This window comes from Oncorhynchus kisutch, linkage group LG5 (assembly GCF_002021735.2).
Source record: "Oncorhynchus kisutch isolate 150728-3 linkage group LG5, Okis_V2, whole genome shotgun sequence".
Lineage (NCBI taxonomy): Eukaryota > Metazoa > Chordata > Actinopteri > Salmoniformes > Salmonidae > Oncorhynchus > Oncorhynchus kisutch.
The window spans coordinates 16021009-16045813 of NC_034178.2; the positions used below are offsets into that span (position 1 = coordinate 16021009).

At 43.8% G+C, this 24805-nt stretch overlaps 1 protein-coding gene across 3 annotated transcripts; it reads right to left on the reverse strand.

Annotated features, from left to right (window-relative positions):
• On the reverse strand, window positions 1-24805 carry gart (phosphoribosylglycinamide formyltransferase). 3 transcript variants are annotated; one of them, XM_031824597.1, is made up of 21 exons: window positions 24655-24805; window positions 22269-22418; window positions 22010-22105; window positions 21158-21332; window positions 20845-20956; window positions 20201-20269; window positions 19799-19924; window positions 19619-19706; window positions 19417-19502; window positions 18942-19110; window positions 14107-14338; window positions 11973-12070; window positions 9914-10023; window positions 9329-9527; window positions 8778-9029; window positions 8251-8403; window positions 5881-6084; window positions 5459-5623; window positions 1887-2159; window positions 1468-1583; window positions 1-809 (listed from the first exon to the last, which is right to left on the reverse strand). In XM_031824597.1, the coding sequence occupies exons 2-21, from the start codon at window positions 22411-22413 to the stop codon at window positions 612-614; spliced, it is 3066 nt and encodes a 1021-aa protein (XP_031680457.1). In that variant the 5' UTR covers window positions 22414-22418; window positions 24655-24805; the 3' UTR covers window positions 1-611. The 3 variants fall into 3 exon arrangements, with proteins under 3 accessions (XP_031680457.1, XP_031680459.1, XP_031680458.1); XM_031824599.1 differs by having other exon boundaries at window positions 11973-12067; window positions 24655-24804; XM_031824598.1 differs by lacking the exon at window positions 24655-24805 and adding an exon at window positions 24512-24609.

Consider the following 24805-nt stretch of genomic DNA (forward strand, 5'->3'; position numbering starts at 1 on the left):
TAAATTTGAAATATTTTATGTTGGAACACTTGGTATGTTGGTACACCTGTCACATAACCGATTTTGATTTGCAGGGAAGACTGTCAAAAGCCTTTCATTACATGTCTTTCTGGTTTGCTGATAAACAACTAAATAAACAGTTGTTCAACAGCGCAAGTTTAATGCAAGGACAGGCAGAAATAACAGTTTTGGCATTGTCGCTAAGTGTTAAAGTATATGCAGAGAACAACTGTGACAATCATACTACGACTTGCTATGACTGATCATGCAATGTTGAGGATATACCTAAAATTATAGGGCAAGTACTACTGTAATATTCTTACATAATAGTACCCATGGAATGTGCACAAGGGGAATTACTTAATTATTTCGACATTGTAGCAATGGCACAAGGAATGTATCTGGAAGAAACCAGTTTGTAGCTACCCGAGATGAGGGAGGTATGGTCATGGGAGACATTGCTTACACTAAGGCAATCCATTTACTATGCAGGTCAGTAGAGCCACTGCTTTTAGGTGGGGCCCCAATGTATTCTGAGGTAGGGGGTTAAGGTATTTTGGGGATGGGGGCCAGGGTGTGTTGGGGCAGGTGTGGTGGAATTGTGTTGAGGTTTAGCCCTGTGCGTTGGGGTTCCAAATGATGCGTCCGTCATCCCCCAGCCTCACGCCACCCCCGGCCACCAGCTCCAGGGCGGCAGGGAAGGCCCGGTGCTCTGCCTCCCGGATGCGATCTGATAGACTCTCCTCAGTATCATTCATCAACACCGGCACTGCCTCCTGAGCAATGATGGCCCCGGCATCAACCTCTTCCTGTGGACAAAAGGAAGTTGAGAAAGCAGGGAAATATTTAGGTCCTCTCCATAGACAACTCTGTGCCCAAAAGCCTGTTTTAGCAGGGAATCACCATTTCGAAGTAGTTAACTGGGTGGGATTTCCTATGGGTTAAGGAAGGAACACTAATTCCATCCATCATGAGGGATCAGCCAATGAATTATACTTATGATAAAACATTCCATAACTGCAGGTGGCAGTAAATCGCTAACATTGGCTTTTTACCCAGGTATGCACACTTTCAGTAGTAGATGACCTCAAACACCATAATGGGAAAGATACAAAAAGATTAGTCGTCTAGGGTCCTGTCCCGGAACAACCCCTAGCCCTAGGCACATGTGTATCTGAAAGGACTTGATAGGTGTAGGCAATATGGCTATAATTCCACCTAATGTATCAAGAGAAATCTGTTTGGAGCTTGTGCTTAGCCCTAGGGGTTTCTGGAGGCCTTTTCGATACCAAGATATGGATAACAAAACTAAATGTGCATCCATTTTTCAAAAATGTTCTGTAGTAGACCAGGAAACACAGGATAAGTTTGGCTTTAAGATCAGATCCGAGCTGATTTTATACCAACATCTGATTATGGTTAGTATTGGTGAGCTGAGGCAGGATCTGTTCTAAGTAGAGTACTTACAGCCACAAAGTGGACGGTGCAGCCAGAGACCCGTGCCCCCGCCTGCAGAGCCTGCTTCTGGGCATTAACCCCCTTGAATGAGGGCAGCAGGGACGGATGGATGTTCAGCAGTTTTCCTACAACACACAAAATATATTATTCTCACATGTGCACACAAACATTTCAAAGCATTATTAATAGAGTGAAAGCGTACCCAAATACGCTCCAGACCAGCTTCATCAAAAAAGTAAATACTTAAAAAATGTTTTAATCAAAATCGGGTGCTCGATTGGGATGAACATTTCAAAAAGCATTCCTTTCCCCATGTAACATCAAGGGAGAGCAAGTGAAGTTAATGGACTTTTTCTGTGCGATACATTGTCATCACAGAAAACGCACACAAACCTACTATTGATACACACAAAGCTGGGTGGTCCTACCGTTCCACTTCCTGACGAAGGACCCTGTGAGGATCCTCATGAAGCCGGCGAGACACACCACCTCCACATCAAATTCCTCCAGCACGTGGTCAATGGTGCCGTCAAACTCTGCCCGGCTACCGTACAGCTTATGGTCAACCACCCGTGTCTGAATGCCAGCCAGAGAGGCCCTTTTGAGGCCCAAGACCCCCGGCTGGTTGGAGATCACCACCACGATCTCTGCTGAGCTGGACGTTCTCTTGGTCTGCTCCATCAGAGCCTGCAGGTTGGTGCCTGACACACACACACAATACACTTAAGGCAGTGCACACTGATATAAAGATTAAACTTAGCTATGGGGCACTAGTATCCACTTAACTGCAATTCTACACACACATTTCTCCATGAACAATTGTAATTTTAAGAGTGACTAATAAAAAAAGTGAGAACATAATTTGGGAAAATAGTCAAATTTGGGGGGGAATCTCAGATTTTATAGGGCCCCTTTAGAGTTGTTTATTAAACATTATTTTACAAGATCCCGAGGCCCAAATCTGTCTTTGTGATATGCAGAGCAGGTGAACGGATGATCTCTGCATGTGTGGTTCCCATCGTGAAGCATGGCGGTGGTGGGGGTGCTTTGCTGGTGACACCGTCAGTGATTTGTTTAGAATTCAAGGCACACTTAACCAGCATGGCTACCACAGCATTCTGCAGCGATACGTCATCACCATCTGCAGGTTGGTGCTGCCTGGCCGGTTCCCCTCTTTCCACTGGGATTCTCTGCCTCTAACCCTATTACAGGGGCTGAGTCACTGGCTTACTGGGGCTCTCTCATGCCGTCCCTGGAAGGGGTGCGTCACCTGAGTGGGTTGATTCACTGATGTGGTCATCCTGTCTGGGTTGGCGCCCCCCCTTGGGTTGTGCCATGGCGGAGATCTTTGTGGGCTATACTCGGCCCTGTCTCAGGATGGTAAGTTGGTGGTTGAAGATATCCCTCTAGTGGTGTGGGGGCTGTGCTTTGGTCCTCGGATGGGTCCACAGTGTCTCCTGACCCCTCCTGTCTCAGCCTCCAGTATTTATGCTGCAGTAGTTTATGTGTCGGGGGGCTAGGGTCAGTTTGTTATATCTGGAGTACTTCTCCTGTCCTATTCGGTGTCCTGTGTGAATCTAAGTGTGCGTTCTCTAATTCTCTCCTCTCTTTCTTTCTCCCTCTCAGAGGACCTGAGCCCTAGGACCATGCCCCAGGATTACCTGACATGATGACTCCTTGCTGTCCCCAGTCCATCTGACCGTGCTGCTGCTCCAGTTTCAATTGTTCTGCCTTATTATTATACGACCATGCTGGTCATTTATGAACATTTGAACATCTTGGCCATGTTCTGTTATAATCTCCATCCAGCACAGCCAGAAGAGGACTGGCCACCCCACATAGCCTGGTTTCTTCCTAGGTTTTGGCCTTTCTAGGGAGTTTTTCCTAGCCACCGTGCTTCTACACCTGCATTGCTTGCTGTTTGGGGTTTTAGGCTGGGTTTCTGTACAGCACTTTGCGATATCAGCTGATGTACGAAGGGTTATAAATTTGATTTGATCTGGTTTGCGCTTAGTTTTTTGGTTACTACATGATTCCATATATGTTATTTCATAGTTTTGATGTCTTCACTATTATTCTACAATGTAGAAAATAGTAAAAATAAAGACAAACCCTTGAATGAGGTGTGTCCAAACTTTTGACTGGTACTGTGTCTATTTCACTGCTGTTATCAGGCAGTGAGCAGGCTATTCCTGAGTGGTGGGGAGGGCCGGTGGTGCGTGTGTGTAGAGCAGCACATGTCATGATAACTTTTTACCAGTTGTAGGTAGGTTATTCATACTGAACAAAAATATTAAAACGCAATATGTAAAGTGTTGATCTCATTTTTCATGAGCTGAAATAAAAAGATCCTAGAAATATTTCATACGCACAAAAAGCGTCTCTCTCAAATGTTGCACACTAACTGGGATGTAAACACATTTGTGCACATCCCAGTTAGTGTGCATTTCTCTTCTGCCAAGATAATCCATCCACCTGATGATGATTAAACAGCACGATCATTACACAGGTGCACCTTGTGCTAGGGACAAAAGTCCACTACTATAAAATGTGCAGTTGTGTCACACAATGCCACAGATGTCTCAAGTTGTGGGAGCGTGCAGTTAGCATGCTGACTGAAGGAATGTCCAACAGATATTTTGCCAGACAATTTAATGTTCTATTTTCTACCATAAGCCGCATCCGTCGTTTTAGAGAATTTGTCAATATATCTAACCAGCCTCACAACTGCAGACCACATGTATGGCGGTGTGTGGGCAAGCGGTTTTCCGATGTCAACATTGTGAACAGAATACCCCATCCTGGTGGTGAGGTTATGGTATGGGCAGGTATAAGCTATGGACAACGAACACAATTGCATTTTATTGATAGCAATTTGAATGCAGAGATACCGTGACAAAGTCCTGAGGCCCATTGTCGTGCCATTCCCCCACCACCGCATGTTTCAGCATGATAATGCACAGACCCATGTCACAAGGATCTGTACATAATTCCTGGAAGCAGAAAATGTCCCAGGTTTTTCCATGGCCCGTTTATATTTTTGTTCAGTATAATAAATGGCACAAATGACAGAAAATAGCCTAACATTACTTACATTTTTAAAAATGTTTTTCAAAGTGTTTCTTGCACAGAGATCCTCTGGCCAACTTTATCACTCAAACTCTCATGTTGGATTTCTCTAGTTATGCACATGCGCAAATGGGGATGTGGTATATGGCCAATATAGCACGGCTAAGAGCTGTTCTTACGCGCGGCATGCCTGAGTCAAGGGTATATTGGCCATATATCAAAAGCCCCCGAGGTGCCTTATTGCTATTATATACTGGTTACCAACGTAATCAGAGCAGTTAAAATACATGTTGTGTCATACCCGTGGTATACGGTCTGATATACGATGGCTGCCAGCTAATCAGCATTCAGGGCTGTGTACAACAGGTATGACAAAAAAATAGCCCTTAGTTGTAATATATTGACCATATACCACACCTCCTTCCTCCTTATTGCTTAATCATAGCAATCAAAACAAGTTAACGCGACATCCATTGATGGAAAATGATCTGGCAAGTTTAATAAGGGTGAATTATCTTTTCTATTGTGACATTCTTAAGCTCACAATTATTATTTTGATGGAAAAACACATTTTGTTTCTTAGCCTATGTTGTTACAAATTAAGCCGATATTCCTTCATAATTTGCTCGATAACGTTATGGAAAAAGGGTTCATTGGATAAATGTGGCAACTTCTCTTGCTGCGATAAACTATTGGGCGGGGCTAGTTTTCAGGCCTTGTGTTGAGGGGTCATTGGGGCTAGAAATGCTTGCTTGACCTGGCAACCCATCAGTATATAGCGAATTCTGCTACTGAGATCTGATGAGAGCATGCACCCGCATCACTTGAACATGTTTGCTTGTAATAAAAAACACTAATGTTATACATATCTGTTGACACATGGCAGTGTTTTCAATTTCAGAAAGTGACACACACCATACACAACACTAACCTGTGCCTGAGATGAGGACGCCCACCCTGGTCCTCTTGCGGGGGACGGTGCTACTGCTGTCCCCTTGAGATGCTCCGTTCTGCATGGGCCCCAGGTCTACTACACAGGGAGAGGGGCCTAAACGCAGGCTGTGCTTGAGGTTCCTGATCACCACCGGCTCGGCCCCTTCACACAAACAAAACTCAGTAAAATTACAAAGATGAATACCACCAAGCGCTGTGTGAGTTAACTGTGTGCACGCGCGCGTTTGAACCCATCAACACAAAAATTATATTTAATGTGACGAGCATTTCCTCATTAACAAGATTGATTCTATACAACATACAGTTTGTTTCCTTATCGGCTTGGGAGTGTACAGAACCCATCATTCCTGTAGCATCGTTATGAGTTTCACTACGCATACTTTAGCTCTCGTCTCTCACCAGGCTGCTTGTGGGCCAGCGAGCCCACGATCCACGCATCCTCGTGGGCTTGGAGCTTCCTCAGAACACTCTGGGCATCCGGAAAGGCCACCACCAGCACGGCCCCAAGGCCACAGTTGAAGGTGCGCCCCATCTCCTCCTCGCACAAGCCCCCCTCCTCCTGGAGCCATGAGAACACAGGAGGGATGATCCAACGGGAGGCGTCTGGGTGGGACAAAGCACACAGAGCAGCTCACACACGCATTCAATATGAAGTAAATACCAACCGCAGTTTAGGGCTGACCCCAATTAGTCGACTGGTTGATTGTTTGGTCGTTAGGCTGTTGGTCGACCAAGATTATTTAAGTCGAGCAGTAACACAAACAAACATATTTACACCCATCTCAGTGAACTAAACGATTGCGGGGGTCTAGACTAAAAGCCAATTTATGCTTGAGCTGAAAGTGTGGTCGGAGGCTCAATTGCAATTACGGAGCCTCCAGAGGCATGCATTGGCCAATTTGAGCTCTGTACAGCATCGCCATACACCCCACAAATTTTTGTAACAATGCTGAGGGCTCTGTATAGCTCCACATTGACATGATTGGTTGAAGGTAGGTGGGGGCGGTACTTCCTGTATAAATACAAGCTCAATTCCTTGACCACAACGCCACAATGCGAAGCGCAAGAAGCAACTTCTGCTGAGGCCATATCACTGTAAATGCTGCATGGCCAATGCAGATGTTAGATTGACCATGCACCCAGATGAACAATGCACTTTTCCCTCCAGAATGCGCTTTCCCCGTCCATTTTTTATGACTTCATTGTGTGAATTTGTTTGCCTATAGCAATTCCCCATTACATAAAATCACTAGTACATTTACCGTTAATTCCTAATCTACAATCTTACAGTAATTTATTTCAATGCGTTCAATATTAAATATTCCAGTCTTCCTGTTCTCATTGTCGGAGTGGACACATTGTTTGCAGAGTGCACAACCTATGCTACACTTGTGAGAAACAAGTTAAGGTTTATTTCATTCTATTTATGAGTTTTAGTCAGTGTCTTTTGTTTGGAGCACTCCTGTCAATGTTGAGTAAGGACGCGCACAAAGACTTACAGGCTACCTGGCCTGTGCGTAAATGTAGGCAAATAAATGTGCCGATTTGGGGATCTGCTAGTATTTCTGATTGGCTTAAACGCACCACCACTAATGATCTGCGGAGCTTCTCAAAGTAATGTTTTCTTCACCTCAAAACAGCAAGCAAACAAAGTCTGTTTTTACATCCTTTGAGAATTACAACAGTTCCTCAATGCATTTGAAAAATCTTTCCTGTGCTCTCTTTCGATAACCATGTCATGCACTGAACCAATGGAAACGTCATAAAATAGGCCTACCTAATTACTTCTTATTAGTGCTAGACTTGGACTGAAATACGTATGATACTCATTTTGGGCACTGGTACCGTTTACATTTTAGGTGCAAGAGCTCCACAATGCTTTTGAGCTAATATTCTATAAGAGGAACTGGAGCTCAAGCAGTAGAATATTTGAGGTGTCGGTACTCTGCTCCAGTGAGCTCCTGTCCAAGTCAAGCGCTGCTTCTTATCCTTTGCGCAAATAGCCTGCAGTTGTGTCTGTCGCTGGAAACTGAGGCCCCAGAATATTTTATAGGCCCAAGTTAATAGATGATACAATGTTTCAAGTTTGTTGATTTATAGGATTTGGTTTTTTAATCTGGATATTTTCTACCTTGGCAATAGAAATACAGTTTTAGTTTTGTATCATTTACATAGAATTTTGATTAACCACATGACAATGACTGAGATAAGACGATGATATAAATTAAACTGTTTCGCAAAAATGTGCATATGAAAACCATAACTGGGGCACAGATAGGTAAAAATGGTAAGATAAATTGGCATTCCACATGAGAAAGGTTGCCGACTTCTCTTGTAGCCTATTACTGGCACTTCAGGAGAGTAATGGCAGAATCTGCAAAAGTCAGCAGGAGCGGGAGGGGAATAGTTGGTTCAGGTTCAGGTTTTTTGCCTTCTGGTTATCTAGATCTCTGGCACTCGAGGCATTTGTCTTATTTCATCGGACAATCTCAATGCATATAGTTGATTTAATTAAAACAAATATGGTGTGTCTATATACGGAAAAATACACAATAAAAAATTTTAACCAATCGATTGGTCGAAAGAACAGACAACTTTCAGTCAATTAAGATTGTTTTTTTTGTCGGAGACAGCCCTACCACAGTTAGTACAATTCAAAACAGCATCAGATAACCGATATGGACAACTGTTTCATCCTCATATACATTGTGTACCACTACACTTTAAAAACCAAACATGGGCAATAAGAAAAGTGTGTTTCTCTCTCACCCAGGTCAACCGACAGTTCCTGAGGCAGCACTCGGGGGATGTTCTCCAATAGGCCGCCCCCAGTGATGTGGGCATAGGCCTTGATGGCGCCGCTGCGCAAGATTGGCAGGAGCAGGCGGCTGTAGATCTTAGTAGGCGTCAGGAGAACCTCGCCTGTCAATTAACATGGGGGAAGACTTTAGACGGGGAAAGGGGACCTCTACGGGGAATTACTTTAATTATGACACATTGGATTCATAGAGCACTTTTCTAGGACCCAGATAAACTCTACAATAATACAATTGAACAGTACAGTACAAAGACCAATAGAGGCTGGGATAAGACCACTAAAGGGCAGGAAGATAGTACAAGGTAAGACATCTTACGCAGATGAACCTTATTTAACGGAAAATATAAATGACCACAAAACTGTCCATTTACCTCCTTTCAAGAGAAAGTACAAGAGAAGAGAGATTGGGCAGACACACCCAGAGAAATTCTCCCTCAAAGAAACATGTTTAAGAGCTTGTATGATCTCATTAACCTACCCACGGTTTGTCCAGGTTTCCCGAAAGGTGCAGGGGAGCTGTAGGTGACTCCTGCCCTCTCCAGGACCTTCCGAACCAGGCTGAATCCGTTGCTGTGCACCCCCGAGGAGGCCACCCCGATGAGTAGGTCCCCCTCGCAGATATCCCCCAGCCTGGGTAGCAGGGCGCCCCTCTCCACCGCCCCAACACAGAACCCTGCCAGGTCGTACTCGCCGGGGCCGTACACGCCAGGCATCTCCGCAGTCTCCCCGCCTAGATGAACGAATGGAAAAACGCACAGTTGATCAAACACACATACACGCAGTTGCAAATGTGCACGCACACACAATGTAGAACCCAGAAATTGATGGCTGGCTCACGCCCAAAATACAGATGGTTTCCAGTGTAGCAACTAAAATCCTACTTTGTTATTTTCACTACACCCACAGTATACAGCCAGCATCTCCACTTTCTTACCGCCTGAACACACAAAATAGTGCGCGCGCACACACACACACACACCCCCATCCTTGCATCTTAACGATGACGTCAGACTGCTACCCCCCCCTCACCCAGCAGAGCACAGCCCGCCAACCCGCAGGCCTCGGCCACGCCCCTGATCACAGCGGAGGCCACGCCCACATCCAGACGGCCACAGGAGAAGTAGTCCAGGAAGAAGAGAGGCTCCGCCCCCTGGGCCAGCACGTCGTTGACACACATGGCCACCAGGTCCTGTCCCAGGGTGCTGTGCTGCTGGCATGCCTGGGCAATCTAGAGAAGGCAGAGGTGAAGTCATGAAGAGGTTGTAGGATCTTAATGCCTTTGTGATTCCTGGCATAAACTCTCCTCGCCTGCTTAAAACACATTAGCGAAGGAGGTCTAAGGGTAGGGACCTTGGACCTTCTCCGCCAACACAGCAGAGGCGGCGGCAAGAAGATGGGATGTGAGGAATCACAGTGTAATTGAGAAACAGCTAAAACATATGCACACGATCCTACATCTAACTTTGCAAGGCCAAAAAGACGGATAAAAAAAAAAGAACGAAAAGCCTGTACCTGGAATATGATGCTCCCTAGCTTTATTCCAGCACCAAAACATGCAGTGTGGCTGGCTGCAATGTTTCATATACAGTTTCTGTTTTGAGAAGTTATGCATACCGTGAGCTTGGTCCCTACTCCGTCTGTCCCAGACACCAGGATGGGGTCGATGAAGCCTGCAGCTTTGAGATCAAAGAGCCCGGCGAAGCCCCCCAGCTCGGCGTTACACCCTGGTGGACAGGAGGGGAATAAAAGCAACTGTTTATTACACACTTCCTGGTCTTTAACAACTGAAGAACACATCGGGGGCAAAAAAAATTATACACCAATTAAAAACATGTAAAAAAAAGAAAAAAAAGAAACATCTGGTTGATATAAAGGTAACTGGCAAAATAAAGGAAACACCAACATAAATTGTCTTAATAGGGTGCTGGGCCACCACGAGACGCCAGAACAGCTTCATTGCGCCTTGGCATAGATTCTACAAGTGTCTGAAACTCTATTTGAGGGATTCAACACCATTCTTCCACAATAAATCCCATCATCGGTGTTTGTGGGTGTTCAATTGGGTTGAGATCTGGTGACTGACACGCACACTATGTTCCTTTGAGACCCCTCTATCAAAATCACAGATCCCATGGTAGGAAAATTTAAATGGGCAACCAGGCATTTTTATACATGACTATAAGCATGATGGGTTGTTAATTAACTCAGGAACAACACCTGTATGGAAGGACCTGCTTTCTATATACTTTGTATCCATCATTTACTGTGTTTCCTTTATTTTGGCAGCTACCTGTATGTCTTAAATAATTACCTAAAATAATCAATCCATCAATCAATCCGTCCACCCATAGTTAAACTCAGGAGGAAAAAAAAGAGAAAGAAATGTCCTCTGTCAACTGCATAGATTTACAAAATCAAAAGTAACAGTATCTGGTGTGGCCACCAGCTGCATTAAGTACTGCAGTGCATCTCATGGACAGCACCGGATTTGCTAGTTCTTGCTGTGAGATGTTACCCCACTCTTTCACCTAGGCACCTGCAAGTTCCTGGACATTTCTGGGGGGGGGGGGGGGGTCTAACAGGTCCTAGACGTGCTCAATGGGATTGAGATACAGGCTCTTCGCTGGCCATGGCAGAACACTAACATTCATGTCTAGGAAATCAGCCATACTGCTCGTTCTGTGCGTGGTGGCATTGTCATGCTGGAGGGTCATGTCAGGATGAGCCTGCAGGAAGGGTACCACATGAGGGAGGAGGATGTCTTCCTTAATCCTCAGTGACCTTAATTGCCTACCGTCTGTAAGCTGTTAGTGTCTTAACGACTGTTCCACAGGTGCATCTTCATTAATTGTTTATGGTTCATTGAACAAGCATGGGAAACAGGGTTTAAACCCTTTACAATGAAGCTCTGTGAAGTTATGTATTTTACGAATTATCTTTGAAAGACTGGGTCCTGAAAAGCTGATGTTTCTTTATTTGCCAAGTTTATATTGTAGAAAACTAATTAAAGCTTCCTGTAGCAATGTGTTTGTAGTTCAAATCGAGAAAACTATTCCAAATTCTGTTTTAGTAAAACTGTAGCGATGGCACACTGTCTACAGGTACAGTATTTGTTAAAGCCCTGGGCACTACAATAAATCACTTTAATTATCTAACACCCAGATAAAGTAGACAAGACAAATAACCTAATTTCTTTCCTCAGGTTAATTTCACAAGGCAAGGAAAATAATGTACCTTCTTGAAGCTTTGTAATTAGTTGGATGAGGTGAAACCATGATAGGTTGACTGAGAGACCGCTTTAGTGCAGAGCATGTAATGAAATGCCCAATTCCAAACCTCTAAAAAGAGGCTAGGTAGAGGTTTTTGCCATAATGCTTTTACCAGTGTTGCCCAGCCATTCCACTTATTTGTTCAATTCCAGTCCCAGCACACCTGATTTAACTAATCAGAGGCTTGATGATTAGTTGACCTGAATAGTTCAAAAGGTGGAATTGGAACAGGCAGTGTACTCAGCGAGATTTGGGAAACGAATCATATATCCAATCTTACACCGATCATTACAAGTAGATAGGTATGAGTTTGGGAAAGCACTGCAGCTCTCCAGGCTGTCTAGCTAGTGGCTCAGCTGTAGCTGTTCTGATTAACAGCAATGAGAGGGGGTTGACGTCATTACCTGAGCGAGAGGTGGCCTTGGCAAATGGCTTGATCATGTCTACCAGTCGATTTCCCGCGGCGATGTCCACTCCACTGTCCTTATAAGTTAGGCCTCTGCTGGGGGAGCGACACACAGCAAGGGTCATTGGGAGGTCGTCTCACCATACCCTATCAGGCTAGAGCTATTTGCCCTCTACCAACGGCAGAGTGACACAACAGGCTATTGTCGGTCTATGTCAAATCAGGTGGTCCCTCAATTCAGCTTCAACCTCACATTACCAGATAGAGTTAACTCATACGAATGTAAAAAAATAAATAAATCTACACGATAACAGTATACAGAATGAAATGAGACTAAACTATCTATTGGAATGTGTAAGTTTCTAGGCCAAATCTACATGTACAGTTGAATTCGGAAGTTTACATACACCTTAGTCAAATACATTGAAACGCAGTTTCACAATTCCTGACATTTAATCCCGTTTTAGGTCCGTTATGATCACCACTATTTTAAGAATGTGAAATGTCAGAATAATAGTAGAGGATGATTTATTTCAGCTTTCATTTCTTTCATCACATTCCCAGTGGATCAGAAGTTCACATACACTCAATTAGTATTTGGTAGCATTGCCTTTAAATTGTTTAACTTGGGTCAAATGTGTCGGATAGCCTTCCACAAGCTTCCCACAATAAGTTGGGTGAATTCTGGCCCATTACTCCTGACAGAGCTGATGTAACTGAGTCAGGTTTGTAGGCCTCCATGCTCGCATTAGCTTTTTCAGTTCTGCCCACAAATGTTCTATAGGATTGAGGTCAGGGCTTTGTGATGGCCACTCCAATACCTCGACTTTGTTGTCCTCAAGCCATTTTGACACACCTTTGGAAGTATGCTTGGTGTCATTGTCCATTTGGAAGACGCATTTGTGAACAAGCTTTAAATTCCTGACTGATGTCTTGAGATGTTGTTTCAATATATCCACAATTTTCCATCCTCATGATACCATCTATTTTGTGAAGTGCACCAGTCCCTTTTGCAGAAAAGCACCACCACAACATGATGCTGCTACCCCCGTGCTTCACGGTTGAGATGGTGTTCTTCGGGTTTGCAAGTCTCCCCCTTTTTCCTCCAAACATAACGATGGTCATTTTGGCCAAACAGTTCTATTATTGTTTCATAAGACCAGTGGACATTTCTCCAAAAGGTACGATCTTTGTCCACATGTGCAGCTACAAACCGCAGTCTGGCTTTTTTATTGCTGTTTTTGAGCAGTGGCTTCTTCCTGTCTGAACGGCCTTTCAGGTTATGTCAATATAGGACTCGTTTAACTGTGGATATTGATACGTTTGTACCTATTTCCTCCAGCATTTTCACAAGGTCCTTTGCTGTTGTTGTTTTCACTTCAAAGTACATTAATCTCTAGAAGAAAGAATGCGTCTCCTTCCTGAGTGGTATGACGGCTGCGTGGTCCCATGGTGTTTATACTTGCATACTATTGTTTGTACAGAGGAACGTGGTATCTTCAGGCGTTTGGAAATTGCTCCCAAGGATGAACCAGACTTGTGGAGGATCGACAATTTTTTTCCTGAGGTCTTGGCTGATTTCTTTTGATTTTCCCATGATGTCAAGCAAAGAGGCACCGAGTTTGAATGTAGGTCTTGAAATACATCCACAGGTACACCTCAATTGACTCAAATAAAGTCAATTAGCCTATCAGAAGCTTCTAGTCATGACATTTTTCCAAGCTGTTTAAAGGCAGTCAACTTAGTGTATGTACACTTCTGACCCACTGGAATTGTGATGGTGAATTATAAGTAAAATCATCTGTTTGTAAACAATTGTTGGAAAAATGACTTGTGTCATGCACGAAGTAGATGTCCTAACTGACTTGCCAAAACTACAGTTTGTTAACAAGAAATTTGTGGAGTGGTTGAAAAAGGTTTTAATGACTCTAACTTAAGTGTATGTAAATTTCCGACTTCAACTGTAAACATCAGACAGACAGAGGTAGACTTCGTCTAGGGTTAGCCAATACTCCCTCCTGTCAATATGTACTCAAACAAAATGTAGGGTTCTAACATTAAGATGGTCAAACTATTACAGTGAAATGAATGAGGAGTGTTTGTGTGTTTAGTGCGTGTCCACCCACACACACCTGTGCTGGGTGAGGTGGGCGATGCCTCGGTGACCGATGTCACTTCGGTACACGGCTCCCGGGAAACCCACGGCGGCCACACCCCGATTGGCTGCGTGCAGGGCCATCTCCAGAGACGACCTAACAGCGGTGACAGTGAGGACACGCCCCCCGCTGGAGACAACACCCCCTTCCTTCAGCGACGTGCCGGCGTGGAACACCTGCACCCCTGTCTCCTCCACCTGAGACAGACCTGAGAGAGAGTAGAGTGATGGAGAGAATGAGAAAGACAGGGGGAGTGTGGATGAGAGGTAAAGGGGGGGGGGGGGAGAACACAGGAGATAAGAGTCCCTAATCTCCCCCTACTTTAAATCAGTTATATGCAAATATTCTTAAATCTGCATAAATAGAAACATGCATTTTTCCACCAGAGATACATTACCATAAAAAGCTGTGCATAATGACATAGTGCACGTAAAAGTAACATCTGCGGTCAAATTCCCAAGTACCAAATAGAAGTTAAAAATGGGTTTCCATTGCATTTTCAACTCAATTGATGGTTGTGTCACAATAAATGTGTATATCACGAATGGGCGCACACTGGTCTTGACACGTACGCTCTATATAGAACGGTTCACAGATACAGTGCTGGTATGACCTACACAAGATTATTATGGACAAAAAAACAAAAAAAAATCAACCACATTATTTTTGTCAAACAGCAGCCAAGAATCAATTATCATGTTAACAGAATAATATACTATTTATTGGAAAGGAGAATCAAGCTTATCACTGTGCACTTTCACCACCCTGTGAAGTGCATCACTTATTCCAACTTTTTCAATCAGGGGTCCCCCTTCCGGGCATTATTGATAGCTGGGCTAAAAAACACTGGACATTTCTGAAAAGTTATAAATCGCTCTAAGGTATGCAATGACTGACAAGAGGAACTGATGATGCACTACCCAATTTCCACCTTATGCATTCTACTACAACTTTCAAGAGCAAATTTAAAGCCGGACTGAGTTCCTTAAATTATATACAGTACCAGTCAAAAGTTGACACCTACTCATTCAGTTACTTTTTTATTTATTATTGTAGAATAATAGTGAAGACATCAAAACTATGAAATAACATACGGAATCATGTAGTAACCAAAAGAAAGTGTTAAATTAATATATTTTATATTTGAGATTCTTCAAAGTAGCCACCCTTTGCCATGATGATAGCTTTGGACACTCTTGGCATTCTCTCAACCAGCTTCAAGAGGTAGTCACCTGGAATGCAATTCAATGAACAGGTATGCCTTAAAAAGTTACTTTGTGGGTTTTCTTTCCTTTTAATGCATTTGAGTCAATTAGTTGTGTTGTGACAAGGTAGGGGTGGAATACAGAAGATAGCCATTTGGTAAAAAAAAAAAACAAGTGCATATTAAATGGCAAGAACAGCTCAAATAAGCAATTAGAAACTACAATTCATCATTACTTTAAGACATGAAATTTAGTCAAACCGGAAAATTTGAAAGTTTCTTCAAGTGCAGTCGAAAAAACCATCAAGCTCTATGATCAGGGATGCAAACTGGTGAGGGCCCAAAAAGGTGACAGTTTGTTTTTCTGCATTGAAAAATACAAAACAAATCCCTTCTAGGGGGAAATGCAGTTTAACTAATCAAACAACAAAGAATATGATCTGCCTGATCAGTCTGTGTGTAAAATAAAAAGTGGTTAATGTGAACCTAACTCACAGCTAAATTTTTTTAAAGAAAGCAATCCAAGGTTATTTGTTCCCTCGACTTCACTGCCAATGACACTCAAGTCTTGAGAGTAAAAAACACTAATATTGAAGTTTGCCATGACAGCCTTTATAATAGAACACTTGTGACTACACACACCTAAATATTGCACTTGGGAACAATACATACTAAATAGAACGAAACAAACAGGCATTGTGTTTTATCTCTATTATAGTGCCCAGTATAGTAGACATCGATCAAGTGCACAAGGCTACACGTTGAACGTTGTTTTTGCCCACCGAGTGAAGAATGAAATAATCCTCCACACACACGTGTTACTGTCAAGTTCAACACAATATCTTTGGGCTACACTGCACATTGTACACTTTCTGACTGTGGACATCTGCTCTACAATGTGCCAGCAGAGTATGATACACTTGGTTGGCATAATTGATCTCTTTCAGGCAGAAAGTACACCTGGCATACCCTTTATACCACTGTATTGAAAGAGTGAGAAAGAGGGAAAGTGTGGTGTTCCTCTCAACTCTATAGTGGCATCCAGCTTAACCTCTTTGGTATAGGTGGCAGTATTTTCACGTCTGGATGAAAAGCGTGCCCAAAGTAAACTGCCTGCTACTCAGGGCCAGAAGCTAGGATATGCATATACCATATATGGTAGTTTGGATAGAAATCACTAAAGTTTCTAAAACTTAAAATAATGTCCGAGTATAACAGAACTTATTTGGCAGGCGAAACCCCGAGGACCAACCATCCAGGAAGAAAATAATTTGAGGTCACTGTTTTCTATGGGAAATGAGATTTATGAGGCACCTGTTTGCAGTTCCTATGGCTTCCACTAGATGTCAACAGTCTTTAGAAATTGGTTGATGTTTTTCCTTTGAGAAATGAAGAAGTATGGCTGCACTTTCTAAGTGTCAAGCGGACTCTTGTTTGGTGCGTGCGACCCGGAGCTCGCTCCACTTTGATTTTATCCGCTATTGAACACAGTATATTCCATCTTAAATTGTATCGATTATTTACGTTTTAGGATACCTAAAGTTGGATTAGGAAAATTGTTTGAAATGTTTGGACCTTGTTTACAGGTAACTTATTAGATAATTTGTAGTCATGTTGGGCGAGTTGGAACCGGTCTATTTCTGAATCAAAACGCGCCCCAAAAAATTGACATTTTGGGGATATAAAGGTGAAATTTATCAAACAAAATGACCATTTGTGATGTTTCTGGGACATATTGGGGTGCCAACAGAAGAAGATCTTCAAAAGGTAACGTCTAGCAGTAACAGGTGTAAGCCAGGCTCGGCTCCAGCTATACTTGTTTAACAAGCAACGCCTCATTTCCACCTACGGTAATTCTCTCATTAACAACATACTGTAAAAGGAAAACATTAGTTCACAGATAGTAGTTTGTTAGCTAGTTAACATTTCACACAGATTGCCTGGGTCCAGTAAGCAACTAACTTGTTATATCTTGAAGAACGGCAAGGAGTCGTATAACGTTACAGTACCAGGACACCTACAGCACCCGATGTCACAGGAAGGCCAAAAAGATCAGCATGGACACCAACGACCCGAGCCACTGCCTCTTCACCCAGAAGGCAAGGTCAGTACAGGTGCATCAAAGCTGGGACCGAGAGACTGAAAAACAGCTTCTATCTCAAGGCCATCAGACTGTTAGCCAGCACTAGCACATTAGAGGCTGCTACCTATAGGAATAGACTAAACATCTCTGTCCACTTTAAGGAATGGAACACTAGTCACTTTACGGTTTACATATCTGGCATTACTCATCTCATATGTATATACTGTTTTCTATACTATTCTACTGTATCTTAGTCAGTTCAGCTCTGACATCATTCGTCCATAGGTACACAACCGTTCAAAAGTTTGTGGTCACTTAGAAATGTCCTTGTTTTTGAAAGAAAAGCAATTTGTCCAAAATAACATGAAATTTATCAGAAATACAGTGTAGACATTGTTGATGATGTAAATGACTATTGTAGCTGGAAACGGCAGATTTGTTATGGAATATCTACATAGGCCCCATTATCAGCAACCATCGATCCCGTGTTCCAATGTCACGTTGTGTTAGCTAATCCAAGTTTATCATTTTAAAAGGCTAATTGATAATTAGAAAACCCTTTGGAATTATGTTAGCACAGCTGAAAACAGTTAAAGAAACACTCAACTAGTCTAAAGGAGGACAGTTTTATCATCTGGAGCATCTGCATTTGTGGGTTCGATTACCGGCTCAAAATGGCCAGAAACAAAGAACTTTCTTCTGAAACTCGTCAGTCTATTCTGGTTCTGAGAAATTAAGGCTATTCCATGCGAGAAATTGCCAAGAAACTGAAGATCTCGTACAACGCTGTGTACTACTCCCTTCACAGAACAGCGCAAACTGTCTCTAACCAGAATAGAGAGAGGAGTGGGAGGCACCAGTGCACAACTGAGCAAGAGGACAATTACATTACAGTGTACCGTTTGAGAAACGATGCCTCAAGTCCTCAACTGGCACCTTCATTAAATAGTACCCGCAAAACACCAGTCTGAACATCAACAGTGAAGAGGTGACTCCGGGATGCTGGCCTTCTAGGCAGAATTCCTCTGTCCAGTGTCTGTTCATTTTCTTTCTTTTTATTGGCCAGTCTGAGATATGGCTTTTTCGTTGCAACTGCCTAGAAGGCCAGCATCCCGGAGTCGCCTTTTCACTGTTGAAAAATATCCCAACTTGTGTGGCTCATTTAGTTTTGCCAACATTTGGAAAGTTCACTGACAAATGTGCCGTTTCCATCAGGCCTGCTGTAACATTTTTTTTATCCTACATGTACTTCACTCACATTAAAAGGTTGGAAGGAAACCTGGTTAATGTTATGTAATTAGTTGATAGTCGAAACCGATGCTGAACAACCGACCTGACAGCAAATCTATTCCAAACGGGAATATTCACTAGGATCAAACGGGAACCATTCGAAAGAAGAGGTAAACGGAATGAAGCGTGGAGGAATTTGTCCAATGGAAACTTATTTCCGGTGCAAAACACTTTGCAACAGTGTGATTAATGAATACACCCCAGTCAAGTAGCAATCGACAGAAGCGTACCTACCAGTGATTGCGACACCTTTCTTATAGGAGCCGGGGTAGCCAGGGCTGGCCATGACCACAGTAACTGCAGACCTGTCCTGGTGCCACTCAGGTGGACTGGATGCCAACTTCCCCTCCAGGGTGCTCTGGAGCACCTCATACAAGTCACTCTTCAGCAAGGGCATCAGCACCTGGAACAAGGTCACGTTTAATAGGAAGAAAATCATTTAATTCAGAGTGAAACGGAGGTAATACTGGAATTTCCGTTTTCCCACTACAAAATGGTTAGGTACGGTTTGCCCAACTGAACATGATTCAGGCTAGATCGAAATTGTCCTAATAGGCACAGATTAAGGACCAGTTCATACTGCATTGTTCTTAACCTTACCCATTAGTGCAGTACAAGTGCAAAACTTGACTTATCAGCTCCATGATGATGATAACATTGAGCAGTGACATATACCAATAACACATGCTCACACACACAGTTTACCAACCTGACACTCTGGGTCGCCGAAGCGACAGTTAAACTCCAGGACCTTCAGCCCCTGCTTGGTCAACATCAGCCCAGCATACAGCACACCTGATAGAGGATGACAACATGGAAACGAGTGAGACAAATAAAAGAGAGGGGCACTATTTTGCACCCCTTTCATTTCCACTCAATAACCAGTGTGCTGCCTGCAGTTCATTACTCACCCACATAGGGGGTTCCCTCCTCCTTCATGCCATCCACAGTCTTCTGGAGGACAGTCTCTCTGATCTGCTGCAAAAGCTCCTGAGACACCTGGACAGACAATAGCATGTTGTGCACAGGGAGAGGGAGAGAGAGAGTCGTACCCATTCTGAGCAATGTGAGACAATGGTCGGTGGTTGTACCTGGGGGGTGGGGCAGTAGGCCCCCATGCCGCCTGTGTTGGGGCCCAGGTCCCCGTCCTGCAGGCGTTTGTGGTCCTGGGCCGGGGGCATGGGGGACACACTGCAGCCATCACTGAAACACAGACACTACACAGGGAAGGAGACAGAAAGAGCAAGTAGTTAGTAAATGCCAATAATGGAACCGCGTATTGAATTGTCGTCAGGGTACATACAGGCCGACATTTTACACAACCAAATGGCAGTGAGCAAAAATAACCATAACATTTTAAATAGACATGGAAAGCACATTATCCAATGTATTCTTTGCATGGATCTGTGCAATTTTGCATGACGAAAATGTTGCCCACTGTGCATGTAAACGTGGGTATTTCACAAGAAAAAGAAAGAGGACCGGACACTCACAGACACTTCTTCTCCCTCCAGTAGTTCCTCCACCACCACAGTCTCCCCGGCAGAGCCGAACGTTTTGTCCTGCAACACACACACAAACCTTCTTTAAAATGGGAGCTGGATTTGTCGAGTCGTGCCGAATACAACTGGTGTACAACTGCTTGCTTACCAGACCGTCCCAACGATGCAGAGTTTAAAAATATAAAATAATAACACAAGAGGAATAAAATAAAGTACACAAGAACAGAGCTATATAAAAAGGGAGTACCAGATCAATGTGCAGAGGTACGAGGTATTCCAGGTAGATATGTACATGAAGGCAGGTTAAAGTGACTAGGCATCAGGATAGGTAAGAGTAAAATACAGAACAGAGTATCAGCAGCAAATTATGAGTGTAAAAGTTTGTGTTGTCGGTATGCGTGTGCGCGTATGTAGTGTGTGAGATTGAGTGTGTATATATAGTCTAGTGAGTGTGCATAAGTGACACATCTCCCCCAAAAGAACAACATTCAAGGCCGAGCGACATTCTTATGAAAACTGCTGTACTGAGGCACACACACATACCATTTTTGACAATCAAGAGAGGATAGACTGTGGTATTCTAACTATTAGGGTGGGAAATGCAAAACTAACTTTGGGTCACTTTGAAACTATACCTTCATTATGTCCAGCACAGCCTGGCAGGCCTCCTCCTGGTCCTTGGCCACAATGACACCCTTCCCTGCAGCCAGGCCGCTGGCCTTCACCACCAGAGCAGGAAAACTGGCCCTGTGGTTAGGGGTTAAAGGTTAGAGAGCCACAGAGGCAGGGTCAATTATATTTCAGTTCAGGAGATCGGTAGAAATTCATCTCACATATAACACATTGTTGAGATGACAGACTACCTGGACTTGTCCAATTAGAAACACTGTTTTCCATGAACATGACCCCACCTCTCCAACAAATTCACCCCCCCACCCCAGTACTGACGTGCGGATGTAGCTGCAGGCCTCCTGGGGGTCGGTGAAGGAGCACCAGTTGGCTGTGGGGATGCCGTGACGGTCCATAAAGGCCTTGGAGAAACTCTTACTGGCCTCCAGCTGGGCAGCCTTCGCTGAGGGGCCGAAACACGGGACTCCGGCCGCTTGCAAGTCATCTACCATGCCTGGGGGGGGGGGGGGGGGGGGGGGGGGGGCAGAGAAGAATGATGTCTCCTGTCCCCTCCTGTCTCAGCCTCCAGTATTTATGCTGCAGTAGTTTATGTGTCGGGGGGCTAGGGTCAGTTTGTTATATCTGGAGTACTTCTCCTGTCCTATTCGGTGTCCTGTGTGAATCTAAGTGTGCGTTCTCTAATTCTCTCCTTCTCTCTTGGAGGACCTGAGCCCTAGGACCATGCCCCAGGACTACCTGACATGATGACTCCTTGCTGTCCCCAGTCCATCTGACCGTGCTGCTGCTCCAGTTTCAACTGTTCTGCCTTATTATTATTCGACCATGCTGGTCATTTATGAACATTTGAACATCTTGGCCATGTTCTGTTATAATCTCCACCCGGCACAGCCAGAAGAGGACTGGCCACCCCACATAGCCTGGTTCCTCTCTAGGTTTCTTCCTAGGTTTTGGCCTTCCTAGGGAGTTTTTCCTAGCCACCGTGCTTCTACACCTGCATTGCTTGCTGTTTGGGGTTTTAGGCTGGGTTTCTGTACAGCACTTTGAGATATCAGCTGATGTACGAAGGGCTATATAAATACATTTGATATGATGACGGTCAACTTGGCATTTCCTTTGTACCTGTACTGTTTCAGAAGGCTGAATATGAAATGGGGAAGATAAGCCACTCACCTGCTGCGAGAGGCACCTCGGGCCCTACCACCACCAGCCCCACGCTATGCTCCTTACAGAACTGAGCCAGGATGGAGTGATTACTCACAGACACCTCTGTGCAGGGGGGGGGGGGGGAAAGAGACGCACACACAAATTTCAGATGGAGCGGAGTGGCTAAGAGCTTTCTAGATCATACGATTCCTGGTAATGTCAGATGAACATAATAGACCTCATACAGATCATGATATGAAACAACAGTTAGGCGTGTCCTTCTCACCAGAGTTGGAGATCTTTCCACAGTTGGCAGTGCCAGCGTTCCCTGGTGCCACCAGGACCTGCTGGATGTGTGGTGACTGTGCCAGCTTCCATGCCAAGGTGTGTTCCCGCCCACCACTGCCAATCACCAGCAACCGCACTGCCATGGCAACTGAATGACAGGTAGATGGAAAAAGCAATCACACAACATATACACGTGATCAAATCACATCACCGAACCAGGATGGTGCTCAGTAAGACAACATCGGGGAACTTTCAGACATAAATATATTCTGAAGAACAGACATGCTTCTCTAACATGTAGAATAAAGAAACTTATCAGCTCTATACAACATATTTCTATCTGCAACCTTCAGAACATTGCACCCTTCTGATTTCAACCCAGGTTAGTCACTGGGCACCAACAGTAAATAAAACAGCTTCTCAAATGACTTTAATTTATCATCCATAAAGGAAGCTATTTAATTGCATGTGAAAATTGACCTATGGTGCAGGGAAACTGCAAATGAGGACCTTACCCAAGGCCTCATCACCAGGCTGCTGTGAAGGATTGGTGACCTTTTGCTGGGGCCTAGCATTTAAATCTCTGATTCATACATCACATTTGTTGGGACACTGCCACCCATAAAAATCTGTCTCCAATTAGTTGTCATTGTCCAAGAGCCCATTCTGTGTAGGGACCCATTAAAAATGGTGTAATTTGCATTAAAAAACAACATTTTAAGCAACACATCATGTATCAGTGTGTTAATGACAGTAGAAACAGGTTGGGGGGGGGGGGGGACGACTAACGTGTACAACCCCGTGAATACTGTTTTGTGTTTAATATGCCTCAGAACAGAAAGACGTAGATCATTGGATGGGCAATGGGCAGCCCAAGAGCCTCAGATTAATTTCCAAAATGGGGAACTATGTCGGGGTCTCAACTTACTGTTGCGAGTTAGAATAGACAAGGTACAATACCCACATTTGGTTATGGATCAGCAGCTTTTTCTTCTTACATCAGTCACTGATAGTCAATTAGACCATGTCAGCAACATTTTGGGGGGGGGATTGCTGAATTAGAAGGCCGCTAAAAACTGTCGAATTAACAGCCAGTGGGCCCCCATTGATTTTGTTGGTCAGTCTAACTCAGATTTCATATAAAAACAAATCTGCAACCATTTCTCTCCGCCGTCAACAGGGGAGCCACTCGGGTGGGTACGGGTATGCAGACCGTCGAGCAACTGTGCCCATCATTGAGTTTTTGGTGGCCCCCCACCCGCATCTAAGTTTGCTATCACTGTTGTAGATGGCCAGTATTTGGGTTGAAGAAGTGATGGGCATGCCTTTGCCCCAATCAATACTCCCCTCAAACAAACAAACCAGGGGCTCAGAGTTTAAACCAGCCAAACGTTATGAACGTTGCAGATAGAAATGTGTGAATAGAGCCAATGTGCTTTCTTATTCTACATATCAGAGAGGCTGTTTGATCTACATTGCCTATTTCTATCTTAACGTTCAATTAGGGATCAGTTGCCAAATTAACGTCAGAATTTACTTTTCATGGCAGGTTAGGAGAACTTAAGCAGCAGGCTAGGATAATTAACTTAGCTGGTTATGATAAATAGGTGTTAAGATTAGGAAGAGGGTTAGGGTTAGCTTAAATGAAATAAATAACACATTTTTACGTTAAATTTCATGGCCTATACGCCTACTAATACAATTCCCGAGGAGTATGTACATCAGCAAACTATCAAATATGAGCTTTTACAGAGATAATGTGTGTAGCATGACGCGCGTGGTTCCCAATTAGTCGACGAGCTCCCTTTGATTGGAAACACTCACTCATGTGACTCACGAGGCAATGGGGCTATGCATTTACAGAGGTTTGAGAACTTTTGAAGAGATAATTTACTAAAATGTATAAAATGGATTGCCCTCAGCGCATCGCTCAAAAATATAAATCAGCACAATTGATGCAATCAGTACTAAAAACACAGGGTGGACAAGGAACTTTTTGTTACAAAGTTTTCTGACCAGTGATGGCAGAATGAGCCCACTGGCTACAATTTAACATGTGGGTGGAATGGCTCCACAAGCAAAGTTAAACTACGTAGTCAGATAACTGGCTACAGTTGTAGCTAACTACAGCTTTTGAGTTTCGCCACACTATCGATTGCTAATTTCATTGACGTAGTGAAATATTTGCAGCCACATGCAAAAATCTTTCTTTCGCAATGAGCCGTGTTCTTGTAGTTTTACCTAGGTACTGTAGCCAACTTCCCCAGTTGATTCCCAATTGTAATTAGCATCACGATGGTAAAACTTCGACTCGGTGACCACACGCGCAACACTGCAAGTTCTCATAAAACAACTTAGATGAAGTCTATTAAAGCCAAACTCACATGTATCTTGTGTAGTGGCGAGTTAGTATTTTTTGATGACAGAGCCCACGTCCAGATGTACTTTCCTTGCCCACAGCTAGGGGAGACTACCCTGTGTGCACGCGGGCAGTAAGCACGCGGGGTATTGCAGCGTTAAATTACTAGTCGAAAC

Excerpts from the sequence above, each read along its gene's own strand:
- gart (XM_031824597.1), bottom strand. The coding sequence starts at position 22,413 with ATGGCAGTGCGGTTGCTGGTGATTGGCAGTGGTGGGCGGGAACACACC. Across the intron at positions 22,106-22,268 it reads TGGAAAGATCTCCAACTCTG|AGGTGTCTGTGAGTAATCAC; the intron begins GTGAGAAGGACA and ends CCCCCTGCACAG. Across the intron at positions 1,584-1,886 it reads CTTCGTCAGGAAGTGGAACG|GAAAACTGCTGAACATCCAT; the intron begins GTAGGACCACCC and ends TGTGTGTTGTAG.